Below are 12,373 nucleotides of genomic sequence, written 5' to 3'. Positions count from 1 at the left end.
GAGTTTCGCCAGCTTGATCTTTGTCATCGATACTTTAACTTGCAAGTCTTGTATAATCTAATCATGAATGACTATGTAAGTGCGAACGAGTTCGAGTCCGAGCTGACCAGAGGGAGTGCGCATGGCAGCGAGATACCAGGCGCACAAGACACGATGGACTCTTGTGTCAGACCTCAGCTGGATTCCTAATCAGGGCAAGAAAGCCGCCAAGAAGAAAAGTATGGAATCTGATATCCGAACAACTCGTCCATCGACAACGCATCATACCCCAGAGTTGTACTTGAACAGACTTGGCAAACGGCCCGTCGGCACCATACTCAAGGGAGTTGTTTCTTGGAAGAATTCCAGTCAACAAAGGTTGTCTCTGATAGAGAGCCTCATGGGTTTCACTCGCTCGACGTTGTGAGACAATGGGTCAAAGGAATGAAGGGAAAGCCCGGTACTCGACAAACTCGGCACTTGAGACTTGGCGGACGGGGGAGAATATGTCGTGTGTAAACATTTGCGAAACGCAAACTGCTTCGCAAGTCGTTGCGGCGACACCAGATCGGTAACAGCTTCTTGAGGTGAAAGAGAGTCCAAAAGGCAAGCTACTAAGAGCATGTCTAAAGGGGCTCGCTATTCGTCGACCAGATTTCAGGGGCATCACGGACCCCTTTTCTTCTCTGACGTCCCCACGACAAGATCCGCTTTCATCAGTCTCTTTGATGATATCGTTCAAAGTTACCGACACGTAATCTGGTATCCATCGCGAACCATCAACCGGAGTCTATTGCAACAAAATCACCTCTTGAGACGCGGCATCTGTCGAAGCTGAAACAAAAATACTCTGCCACGGAATCGAGCAAGGGTCCCCATGTCCATCAAAACTGACTCTCCAACATAACAGCTAAGAAATGCTTATCCAGTTCTTTCATTGCTTGCTTTTTTGTCAATCGAGTTCGAAAACGGACGTCGAGTATCCGGTTACGGCTTTCTTGTCCAATGCTTCGTAACCGAGACGAATATTCGTATCAGGGGAAAGCCGGCAATACGAGTTGCCCAGTTACCTGCTTTTGCTTCCGGACCAACACTCGCTCTCGGGTGCACAGTCCAAGATGCAATTTGCCTTGTTAGTGCCAGTTCAAGGGGTTCGGTGAGGGCAAAAAAAGTCTCGAGTCTAGTGCAAGATCTACACTCTCAACCCCATTGCACCATTGTCGCGGCCGGTGTCACCTTCAGTTGAGGGAGATTGTGAGATATCCGGGCTGGAATTAACAGCCCCGAGATGTGGCTTTTGTCCGGGGAGACGGTTGACGCACAAATGTCTCTTCATCATGTTCACCTCTTGCGACTTAATCTCCCTTTTTTTGCTTGGCGCCGGGACCATTTTTTACCTGATATCCTGCATCTTGTCAGTCACAAGAAGAGGCGTCGTTGCCGTGTTTCCCAGGAAGTGATGCAGCGCGGGCCCCCTGTGGCTGCATGTGCTACAGCGCCCTACCGCTAAATTTGTCGTTGTTTTACGCCTGTTGCCGCCAGAGAGCGCCTCTTTTCTGACGTGAGGCAGCTGGAGCGCTTCAAGTTCTCCTTACAGCCTGAGCTGCCCTAGCACTCCCTGAAATTCAGGTCCCCCGTCTTGGGTCCTTTCTCAGGGGTATCTCCCTTTCAAGGGTACCTGCTGTCAAAGTGCCCGTAAGCGGGCCATCGTTGTCCCTTCCATCAATCGTAACTTTCCCGTGCCGTCCCATCCCATCCCCGGGACCCTTCTCCTTTGCCTCCGCGCCGTGACTTCCCTGACACTGGAGCTGGAGCTTTATGAGGCCGCGTACTCCGTCCTCCGTTCCTTCCTCCGTATCGAGTCAGGATCTGTCGGCGTTCCACGTATTGTCTTGAGGCTTGGGTCTGTCTTTTTTAAAAAAAAAAAATCCTCCTCCAACTTCAATCCATCCTCCCAGTTTCATCAACATCGACCTACTACCTATCCTATCCTCCCTCCGCCGCTCAGCCTATACGAATCTATACGAATCAATGGCCAGATAACGACAGGCGCACAATCGCATCTCTCACTGCATCTGTCGCTTAGCTCCCGCTGATTGGCTCCGGCGACCTTCCAACGTCTCGGCAGCTCCGCCTTGCGAGGACGCCACCTGCGAGGGCCAGTCGCTGTTCTTTTTTAGCCCAGGGTCTGCAGCACGAGCAACTTCTCTACAGCGGTTCGAGGTCCACTCGTCTCCAATTGCGGATCCCCTGGCCTGCAATTCATCCCTCGCTCGACCTGACCTGAACGAGCGCTGACCGACGCGATCAAATTCTTGGGACCAGCGACACGTCTCCTCGTTGTGCTGCATTTTCTGCTTTTGCCATTGCGTCTGTTGTCACCACCAGCTTTCGCCTGGATACGCTCGCTTTCTCCATGCCGATATAGCCTAGTCCCTCGTTTCTTGAGCTTTCTCTGCGCACCCCTGCCCCCTTGCCTGGGCACTTTCGCTCCTTACCAGCAAATCTTGGAGCGAAATCGATCTTGCACATTCTCGACGAAACGACAATCTCGCCGCCATGATCAACTCTCGCCGCGCCATCGTGGCTGCGGTCTTTATCCTCACAGTCTTCTTCCTACTATCGCGATCGCACCAGTCGACACCCAGCGTCCCAGCCGCCAAAGATGCTGTCGCTGCTGATACCGGCACCAAGGCTGCTGCTCCTGCCTCGAACCCTGACCCCGTGCAACCACCCCCCGAGAAGCCCAAAGAGATGGAGGTGAAGGAGCGTCGCACGCGTCCTCGCATTGACATGTCTGGCATGTCGACATACGAAAAGCTCGCCTACGCATACCCCTACGACGTCGAGACCAAGTTTCCGGCCTACATCTGGCAGACGTGGAAGCAGAGCCCTGACCAGGCCGACTTCCAGTTCAAGGACCAGCATGCTTCTTGGACCGTCGAGCATCCAGGTTTCGTTCACGAGGTCATCACCGACGATGTGGCCGTCAACCTGATTCGCCTGCTCTACGCTACTGTCCCCGAAGTTATCGACGCCTATCGATCCCTTCCGTTGCCCGTCCTTAGGGCCGACTTCTTCCGTTACCTGATTCTCTACGCTCGTGGTGGTATTTACACGGATATTGACACATATGCTATCCAGAGCTCTGTCAAATGGCTACCCGAGAAAATCCCACGCGAGACAATTGGCCTGGTCATTGGTATTGAAGCTGACCCTGATCGCCCTGACTGGGCTCAGTGGTACAGCCGTCGCATCCAGTTCTGCCAGTGGACGATCCAAAGCAAGCCTGGACACCCCGTACTTCGCGACATCATTACACGGATCGCTAAGCAGACACTTAGCATGAAGCGCCAGGGCAAGTTGGACAGACTGGTCGATCACGACGTGGTCGAGTTCACGGGACCAGCTGTGTGGACAGATGCCATCATGGAGTACTTTAACGACGAGCGATTCTTTGACCTGTCGCGAAGCAAGGGAGTCATTGATTACAAGAACTTTACCGGTATGGAGACGAGTAAGCGCGTGGGTGATGTGGTTGTGCTGCCCATCACAAGCTTCTCGCCAGGAGTAGGACAGATGGGGGCAAAGGAGCCCGACGACCCCATGGCTTTTGTCAAGCACGATTTTGAGGGTAAGTTGATGTGAAGCTGAGGGATTGATCGATACTGACTGTTTGACAGGAACCTGGAAACCCGAGAGCGAGCGACACATGGGCGAGCAGAAGGAGGACGGCGGAGAGCAGCAGCCGCAACAGCAACAGCAGCAGGCGCCTGCGCAATAACAGTATCCTCCGGGCGATGAACCATAACCAACGATAACCTAATGTTTCGAAACGACTTTCAAGATAAGCTTCTCGAACCTATATATTTCCGCTGCTACTCTTTTCTAATGACACCGGTTGGTGTCCATCTTGGGGCTGGTTTCCGCATCATGTGTGCTTTTTAGCCGAGGACTGATAGACCCTGGCTGTTGCATGGCGAAGGAGACGTTAAACAAAATCTGGGGAATGGTAATAGACTTTGTTTGGTCTGAGGGCATTGCAAGGGGAGAGTGGTTTTTGCTTTGGGATAGATTCTGGTTTTTGATCTCTTTCTTTTTTTTTTCTTGCTGATTGGACTGTCTGTATCAAGAGTACTATGATGCCCTATGGTGTTGAAGGAGAAGGAGTTGCTCGGAGTCAGAGCTGGGGAGACAAGGGCAGTTAAACGGGATAGGACTCGTCACGCCGAGGATGGACTCTGTTTGCTGGCTATAGAAGTCAGAGCAGCGGCATTCTCCGGATGACTTTGACGACGATAGTGTCCAAGAGATACCTCATCAATAAGACGGCTACAAGCAATGTATGGCTCCAATTCTGGTCGATCGTTGGATGGGCAATGGCTTGGATACTGTGGGGGCTCAACAACGAGTAAGCTGATTGGGGCGTCCTCACGAGGCGTCAAGGAGTCAAGTCTCTTGACAAGCCAACAAGACAATCAAGTTCATGTCTGGCTACAGTACGCAACTTGGCGTTGCTAGCGCAAGACGCCTCCGTCATATCAGCGTCCAAAGACGGGAGTAAGCATTCCTCGAGCTGTACCTCTGGATGGAGCTGGGTAGGCCAAACCCCGCATTTCCCCAGGTTTCTTAGCGGGCTTCAACGGGCTTCAACGGCCCTTCATTGGTTGCATCTCGCTCGAACTTGTGTTGCCGCTGAGGGGTTCCCATGGCTGTTCCCGGCTCGTCTTGCCGCTGTGGAGAGAGGGAGGGAAGAGGAGAGAGGAGCAGGAGGAGAAGCAAGCTTGAGCGAGGATAGCCGAGGCGAGCACCGGATGGTTATCATCGCTTGTGTTGGCTTTGTTCATCTTGGATCAATTCGAGTAGGACAAGCTGTATACCACACATCGTTGAGAGATCGCTTCGCGTTATTGATACTCTCGACAAAGCACAACACATCTGTCTCGGTTAGATGCAGCCGTCGCCATGATGATGCAGAGCTTGATACGGCGGTGTCTGGGGAGGTCGCCCATGCCTAGGAGGATGGCCACGAGCTTGTGCCAGAAGAGGACACTTGCTACGTCTGGATTGAGTATTCGATGGGGATCTGAAGAGGTGAGATGTCCTTTATTCATGAGGTTTTACATGAATGCTGACAGTTGCAGCCTGTGCTTTACAATGGCACCATTCCCGAGCACTTTGCTTCAGTCGTCTCTGCTCACGGCGATCGTGAAGCTGTCATTGCTCGATCGCCATCTCCAGCGGCGATTGAGTCGACTCTCACATATTATGCTCTGGACTCGCTTTCCAATGGCTTGGCTCACTCTCTCGCTTCACTCGGCGTGAAAAAAGGCGATCGAGTCGCCATCTCTCTTGGCAATGGACCTGAATTCGCTGCCCTCACTTACGCATGCTTCAAGCTCGGCGCCATCCTTGTGCCATTGAACCCAGGCTTCAATGAGCGTCAAGTTGTTGCCGCGTTGAAGCATCTCGCCGTTGAGACGCTCGTCATGGGTGCTGTTACGGATCTTGCGTATAAACCTGGCAAGGGTCGTTCCAACGAACATCTTTTGCAGAGCGTCGTGGGCGATCTTCAGTCTTCTATCATTCAGAGCGAGGCTGTGCCCTCTCTGCGAAAGGTAGTGGTCGTTGATAACCTCAAGAGCCACCCAGGTGTCAAGTTCGATCTCAAGGCGAGCAGAGCTCTCACTCCTTACTCATCTCTATTTGATGGCTCGGTGAAGCCAGTTATACCGAGTTCGCCCCTGGATCCTAACGATACTATCAACATTCAGTTCACATCCGGTACGACCTCACTTCCCAAGGCGGCTATGCTTTCACACCGTGCTATCCTCAACAACGGTGCCTTTATCGCCGACCGTATGGGTCTCGTTCCCGGAGATTTAATTGTTGTACCTCCTCCTCTATTTCACTGCTTCGGCTGCGTGCTGGGTTATATGGCGACTGCAACAACAGGCGCTGCCATTCTCTTCCCCAGCCCGGCGTTTGACCCAGACGCAACACTACGCATGTGCGTCGACCACGATGCAACAGGCCTCTACGGCGTCAGCACCATGCTTGTCGCTGTACTTGAGTCTCTCCACCGTGGTGATGTTGTCCCCCACGCTCCCAAGAGTCTTCGCAAGGGCATCGTTGCGGGTAGCAGTGTCCCCGAATCTCTCATGCGAACCCTCTACAACACCCTCGGTCTTGAAGATCTCGTAATCTGCTACGGCATGACAGAGACGGCACCTGTGAGCTGCATGACCACCCCATCCGACCCCTTCGAGAAGCGCACATCATCCGTTGGCAGAGTCATGCCACACACTGGTCTCAAGATTGTTGATCCTCACGATCATAGCCAGATCGTGCCAGTAGGTTCACGAGGAGAGCTTGCGGCGGCTGGGTACCTCGTCATGAAGGGGTACTACGGCGACGAGGAGCGAACGGCTGAAGTGCGCAAGCCGGATCCTGGTGATGGCAAGATTTGGATGTATTCTGGGGATGAGGCTGAGATGGATGCTGATGGATATGTGCGCATCACTGGCCGTATCAAGGATCTCATTATCCGTGGAGGAGAGAATATCCACCCTCTCGAAGTCGAGGACTGCCTCCTTTCTCACGAAGGTGTCCGCGAAGCCAGCGTCATAGGTGTTCCTGACGATCGATACGGTGAAGCCGTCGCAGCTTTCGTTATACCGGCAACAGGATGGACGCCAGCCGACCACGCAGGGGCTGGTGCCCCCGTCGAAGAGGGTATCTTGACCAGAGACGGTCTCAGAGCATGGGTCTCCAAGCACCTGTCCAAGCACCTCGCACCCAAGTACGTCTTTTGGATCGACGAGTATCCCAAGACGGCTAGCGGAAAGGTGCAGAAGTTTAAGTTGAGGGAGTATGCGAGAGAGCTACTGGGCGATGAACAAGAGGAGAAAAAGGCAAGGTGGACAGGAGTCTAATGCCTCTGAATCACATCATGAACCAGTGAGCTGAGGAAGTATAAGAAACATCACGTGTCCTAGAGACGAGTCATTGCATTCAAACATTGCTTCAATAATCAGTCATTGCATAACAGACCCAACGAGTAGCGTTGTCAAAGGTATCATTTCCAGTTCAAGTCATCATCCCTCGTCTCCAAAGTGTGAAAGAAGACGACATTTACAAAAACCACTCCATCCAAGTTTCATGTCTTGTCTTGTCTGTGAACCCAACCAAAAAAAAAAGAGAAAAAAAAAGAGCATCATTTGTAGAGAGACGTTTTATATCTCCCCATCTATTCCCTCAAAAAATTGTCAACAAGCAAGCAAACTTTTCTCTTTGCCTTTGCTAGTAGTAGTAGCAGCAATCATCATCATCTATGGCGGCCGTCTCTCTTTCTCTTTCTCTCTTCTCTGCCTTTCTCCTTCATCTCTCTCTGGGTAGAGTTCCTGATGCAGTAGGTAGCGAGGTTCCTGACCCCAACTGTTTCTCCCTCGCTCTTGTCTAGCTCAAGCAAACCGTTCGTTCGTCATGGTCGAGGAAAAGAAAAGGCCGGAATTGAAGGCCCAAGTAGACCAAAGATGGCGAGCATCGCCCCAATGTGTGTGCAGTGCAGTTCAGTTCAGTGAGGAAAACGTGACGTGGACTCGTTAAACTCCCATCCCGATTTCGTTCGTTCGTTCGTTGTCTAATCGACTTGCTTCTCGCAACCGATACGTCCCAGCAACTCCTTGCGATCGCTGTGGCCGGGGAGGCTGACTCCGGAGCTGCTGGCTTGCTTCCTAACGCCAGATCGGCGCTCCCAGTTCCTGAGGTCAAGATCCTCGACGCCAACCTCCTCCTCAAGGGGCTGAGCCTCCTCGTAAACAAACTCATCCTCCTCCTCTTCCTCATCACCACCCTCGTCGTCACTTCGCACATCCTCGGCATCACCTCCCTTGAGGACCTTGATGATGACACGGACAATCAAGGTGAACCACCCGATGGTGATGAGCTGGAGGAAGAGGAGAGGACCAAGGAAAGCCCACTGGATGATCTCGTTGTAGCAGACAAGGCCGTCGGGCTTGAGGAAGGGGTCGAGTAGGTATGAATAGCCGGCCGGAGGATCGATGGGGCCAATCAGGTTGTCGTTGGTGCCCTTGAAGCAGCCGGTTGGCATGATCTGGGGAACATCGCTGTAGATGGACCAGCAGACCATGATGTAGAGGACGTGGCGGGCAATGAACCACGAAACCACAAACAGTCCAAACATGACATCGCAGAGCTTGGTGAAGCCGCTGTACTTGAGGCACTTGGCAAGCTGGAGTGTGTCAGTAAGAAATCAGACAGTCGCCTCGCAGGGATACTCACAGGGAGAAACAGGTCAACAACATCCATAATGACGAGGATAAAGTTGCCGACGCGGGTGTGGTGGTAGGCGTAGCAAGAGTAGATGAGCGCAGTCGTGACAATGTGGTGAGTAAACATCTGCCAGTGATCCTTGCGACGCTCCTCAATGTTAATGACAATCATCTGCTGCAGCCAAAAAGCCCACTGGCATAGGAGGTAACCCTTCATGAGGCCATCGAGCTCGCGGTTGGGCCAGTCGGTCCAGAGGTTCTTCATGCTCATGTAGTGAGGCGAGGTGCAGTAAATGTACTGGGCAAGTCAGCAGATGGCTCCAACAAGTGTAGTCGGTTTAAACTCACCACTCCCCAGGGCCAAAAGACAGTGTAATACACCATGAGCCAGGCCTGCTCGCTAAAGCGAGTCAAGGACTTGCGGTTGGTGATTCCCTGGAATCTGCCAATGGGGGCCAGAACGTGCTCCATGATGCCAGCGCGGAGGCCGGTAAAAAGGATGATGCAAAAGGCGATGAAGTAGGCATCATCGAATCCGATGCGGTACTGGCCTGATTTGGGGTTGTAGTAGCTGAGGTTGAAGAACTTGTACGTGTGTTCGCGGGCCTTGGGGATAAAGGTCTGGGCGAGGAAAATGAGGGCGAGGAGATTGAACGAAAGGCCTATCAACAAAACAGTCAGCTGGAGCTCGATATGCACGATCAAGGCGAGAGGTCAAATCCATCCATGTCTGCCGAACCGAACGACACACGGACACACACGCAGAAGCACCGACGCCCGCTCCAAGCTAGGGGGCCTGTCACCCAACGAGCGGCGGCTGGACCCTTGAGGCTGGAGCGGAAATGGTAGGGATGCCGTGCCACGCGGGGTGCCTCTCCAAGTGCGACAACCAATTCAATTCAAGGTCAGGCCAATCCAATTGACTGGTCTGTCCATCCACCCCACAAGATGGACCAGGTTCCTCCGACATTGATGGATGGATGAGATTTTCATCGGGAAGAAAAGGGAAAAAGGGGAGGCTGGTTCAATCAGAGGCGAGGACATACCAATCTGGTTCTCGACAAACCAGCGCGCAAGGTGCTTCCAGGTGCTCTCCTCCTTGCGCTTGAGTCGACGGACGAGCACCGTCTTGTTGCCCGAGGTCTGCATGTAGAGGGGCCCGTTCATGTTGGGGGTGCTGTTGTCCCTCTTGAGCCGTGTCCGCGCGGGGGCAGAGGAAGATGATGCTTTGGCGAAGCCATTGGATGTCTTGGGATTCGGCGCCGGGTTCGATTCGAGAGTCTCGGGGGCGGGCTGAGCTTGTTGAGCTGTTGGAGCTGGCGAATCTTGTAAAGACACAGTTGCATCTGCAATTGAGCTTTCGTTTGTGAAAGGCTGGGGTGGGGGATGAGGGGCGGCGATGATGGTCTTGTCGTCGACCTGCGACGGCGCAGGATAGCTTGTGTCGCTCATGGTTGAGCTTGTGATTTCTGTTATGGTGTTTCCGTTGATGTCGTCGTGCTTATCGTCCTTCGTATGGGTGCGATGTATTGTCTTGGCCTGAGAAAGAAGGGGGGGGAGGCGCTGTGGCTGATAGGCGGGCGGGTGGAAGGAGAGCCAGCGAGGGAGGGTCCTTGATCCACGAGTTGGGGAAAAAGTAGAGGCCACAAGATGCAGGATGATAGAGGACAGGGTGATGACAGCTGGTGTCCGCGTATCGTATCTTTTGGAGTCCGGCGAAAAGATACAGCGAGGTGTTGCTTCCGCAAGAAAAGACCAGATCGGCTACGGCGTCTGTCGTAGTGATATACAACCCAACGCTTTACCAAACAAGCAAAGACTTGGGATGAGATGCAACGAAAGAAGACGACGGAGGAATCAAGTCGTCAACCGGTACAGGACAATGTAGGAGGGGGGGGAGAAGAGGGACGGGAGACTCGAACAAAGGTCAAAGGCAGAAGAAAACGGGAACCCGATGAATTTTGAACTTGGACACTCGCTCTCCACTCGATGGATGGAGATGAATTGGCTTCCTTGGCTCTAAACAGAGATCCAATCCAGCGCCAAGCCGCGTAGGGGGGTCCTAGCTAGCGGGGGGGGAGCGGCGGCGCCCACTGGGGGTAAGGGTTGGTGGGCACTGTTGAGGGAGAGAGAGGAGCCCCACAACGGGCATTTCCCCCATCCAAGGCGGTGAGCAACAGTGTGCAGTGAGTGCAGTGAGGGTGCAGCTCTGATGTGCTCGACGTCCATCATGATATGAATGTGTGGCCTCTTTTCATTGCCCCGAGACGCGCAGAGAGAGACTGCAGAGGACCCAATTGGTTACTGGGTATCCATTTACTATGAATAACGGCCATATCCTGTGGGCCTGGCCGTGTCATCCCAGCTGACGGGAATGGATGGCCGTTCTCGCGGCAGATGCATCATGATGGGATGGATGGACAAGTCAATAAAGCCGCCTGCGGGGGGGATGGAGACAGCACCCCTCCATCAGAGATGTCCTCATCAGTTAGATTGGAACCAACAGATGCACAACTGCACGCATTGACTCTCGTTCCATGGAAAAAAAAAAGACACGAAACCTTTTGAGATTCTAGATGTTCCTCATCCTCCTCGAGTCCTGAACCCAGACTCTCTAGCTCCAGGGGAGGAGGGGGGAAGGGGGGCGTTTTAGGGCCCATCCCGTCCAGCCACCGGTTGCCCAAAGCTTCCATTCCGTTGAGGGAGATCATCCCAAGCAAAGAAGCAAGAAAAAAAGAGAAGAGAAGAAGCTTGGTCCCCTTTTCTTCTCATCATCCCCCCTTGCCCCTCAGTCATTCACCACCACCCTCTGGTTCCTCTTAAGCTTAGCTTATTAGCACCCATCCAATTCCCCCAAGCTATTTATTGTTACTGTAGATCAATGCTCACCCCCTTTTCAAAAGTGTCAATTGATCTGATGTGCCTTGGTGGCGGCTTGCTCCCGAAACCTTGATCCTTTAACGCAAATGCTTGCTTACACAAATAAGAAAAAAGAAAAAAATCGAGGTGTTTTTTTTTCTTGCATACTTTTTCTCAATGCCGGGGATAAAATATGTCATTCTCGTCTGATTCTGGCAAATAAGCCTAGATTTGATCCTGTGCACACCTTGTTACCAGGAAGCTAAATGCCGCCTCCGGGTCCGACAAGGGGTCCAGGTTCAACAGAAAAAAAAAGCAGGGCCCAGAGTTTGATATCCCCGGCCATCTCTCTTATGGCCACTTTATCAGCCTGTAGCTGGTGAGCCAGCGTCGGGCTGATCATCTCCGGCTGTTTCATTGGTCAATTCGACGTGATGGACTATGTCTGCAACCTCGGTACACAATAAATGTGACGAGGTGATTTGACCTTGCCTTGTCTTGTTGCGCTCGTGATACTGATGAGTACAACCATCCAAGATGACCACGTTCCAAGATTGACTCAATTTATCACGGCCCTTGTAAATATTGTATTAGATGTAGGTGCCTACCCAAGGCAGGTAGGTAGTCTATCCGCAACCCCGAGCCTCAAACACTCAGATCCACCATCCAAACCAAAACCTCCACCGTCTTTTCAACTCGAGACGGCCACCTCCGCAACCTGATGTCTGATGTCTTTGACCCCTCCTCTGGACCAAAGTCCCAGCATCTCCGGTTATCGTTGCCTGCATCCACGCGCCGCTGCCTCGCATACTGTACGCCATGTTTAGTCGTCTACAAGTAACAGTGAAAAGGAAGCGCTTTTCGCGTTCCCTGTCTAGCCCCCAGTCTCCGTTCCCTTCCTACCCCCAGCTCGCGCAATTCATGCTTGAAACTGGAAACCCCGCGCGCCTCCATGGATGATGGATCACCTCCGTCCTCCCCGCCGCCGCCGTCGCCTTTTTGATCTCGGTTGTCCATTGTCTGTGCCCAAGCGGCTCTTCTCTTATTCGCTTTTTTGCTGCCGACCTCTTATTCGTCTCCCCTCCCCTGCCAATCCCATCTTGCCTCCAATCTCGAAAATTTAAACACTCGAGCTTGGCTCTGGCTTGCGCACATCACCTGCAGTCCAGCGGAGCGCATTCTCCACTCGGGTTTAGCTTAGCTGTGACATGCTTCTCAGAAAGCAGCCATACGAAAACAGC

At 52.8% G+C, this 12,373-nt stretch overlaps 3 protein-coding genes across 3 annotated transcripts; 2 read left to right on the top strand and 1 right to left on the bottom strand.

Annotated features, from left to right (window-relative positions):
• Nucleotides 1–2,538: 2,538 nt before the first annotated feature.
• NECHADRAFT_105919 (uncharacterized protein) lies at nt 2,539–3,763 on the top strand (the record flags this gene model as incomplete). The annotated part of the gene is made up of 2 exons (XM_003046679.1): nt 2,539–3,613; nt 3,663–3,763. 2 exons carry the CDS (start codon nt 2,539–2,541, stop codon nt 3,761–3,763), a joined length of 1,176 nt encoding a protein of 391 aa, XP_003046725.1.
• A 1,181-nt stretch (nt 3,764–4,944) lies between these two features.
• NECHADRAFT_99322 (uncharacterized protein) lies at nt 4,945–7,070 on the top strand (the record flags this gene model as incomplete). The annotated part of the gene is made up of 2 exons (XM_003046678.1): nt 4,945–5,073; nt 5,118–7,070. 2 exons carry the CDS (start codon nt 4,945–4,947, stop codon nt 6,912–6,914), a joined length of 1,926 nt encoding a protein of 641 aa, XP_003046724.1. The 3' UTR covers nt 6,915–7,070.
• Nucleotides 7,071–7,621: 551 nt separating this feature from the next.
• NECHADRAFT_32956 (uncharacterized protein) lies at nt 7,622–9,422 on the bottom strand (the record flags this gene model as incomplete). The annotated part of the gene is made up of 4 exons (XM_003046098.1): nt 7,622–8,233; nt 8,284–8,571; nt 8,622–8,935; nt 9,320–9,422. The coding sequence occupies 4 exons, from the start codon at nt 9,420–9,422 to the stop codon at nt 7,622–7,624; spliced, it is 1,317 nt and encodes a 438-aa protein (XP_003046144.1).
• Between the last annotated feature and the right edge of the window lie 2,951 nt (nt 9,423–12,373).

This window comes from Fusarium vanettenii, assembly GCF_000151355.1.
Source record: "Fusarium vanettenii 77-13-4 chromosome 2 genomic scaffold NECHAsca_18_chr2_1_0, whole genome shotgun sequence".
In the NCBI taxonomy this organism is placed as follows: Eukaryota; Fungi; Ascomycota; class Sordariomycetes; order Hypocreales; family Nectriaceae; genus Fusarium; species Fusarium vanettenii.
Note: the sequence above shows the minus strand (reverse complement) of the source record. Positions and strands in the feature narration are given on the sequence as shown.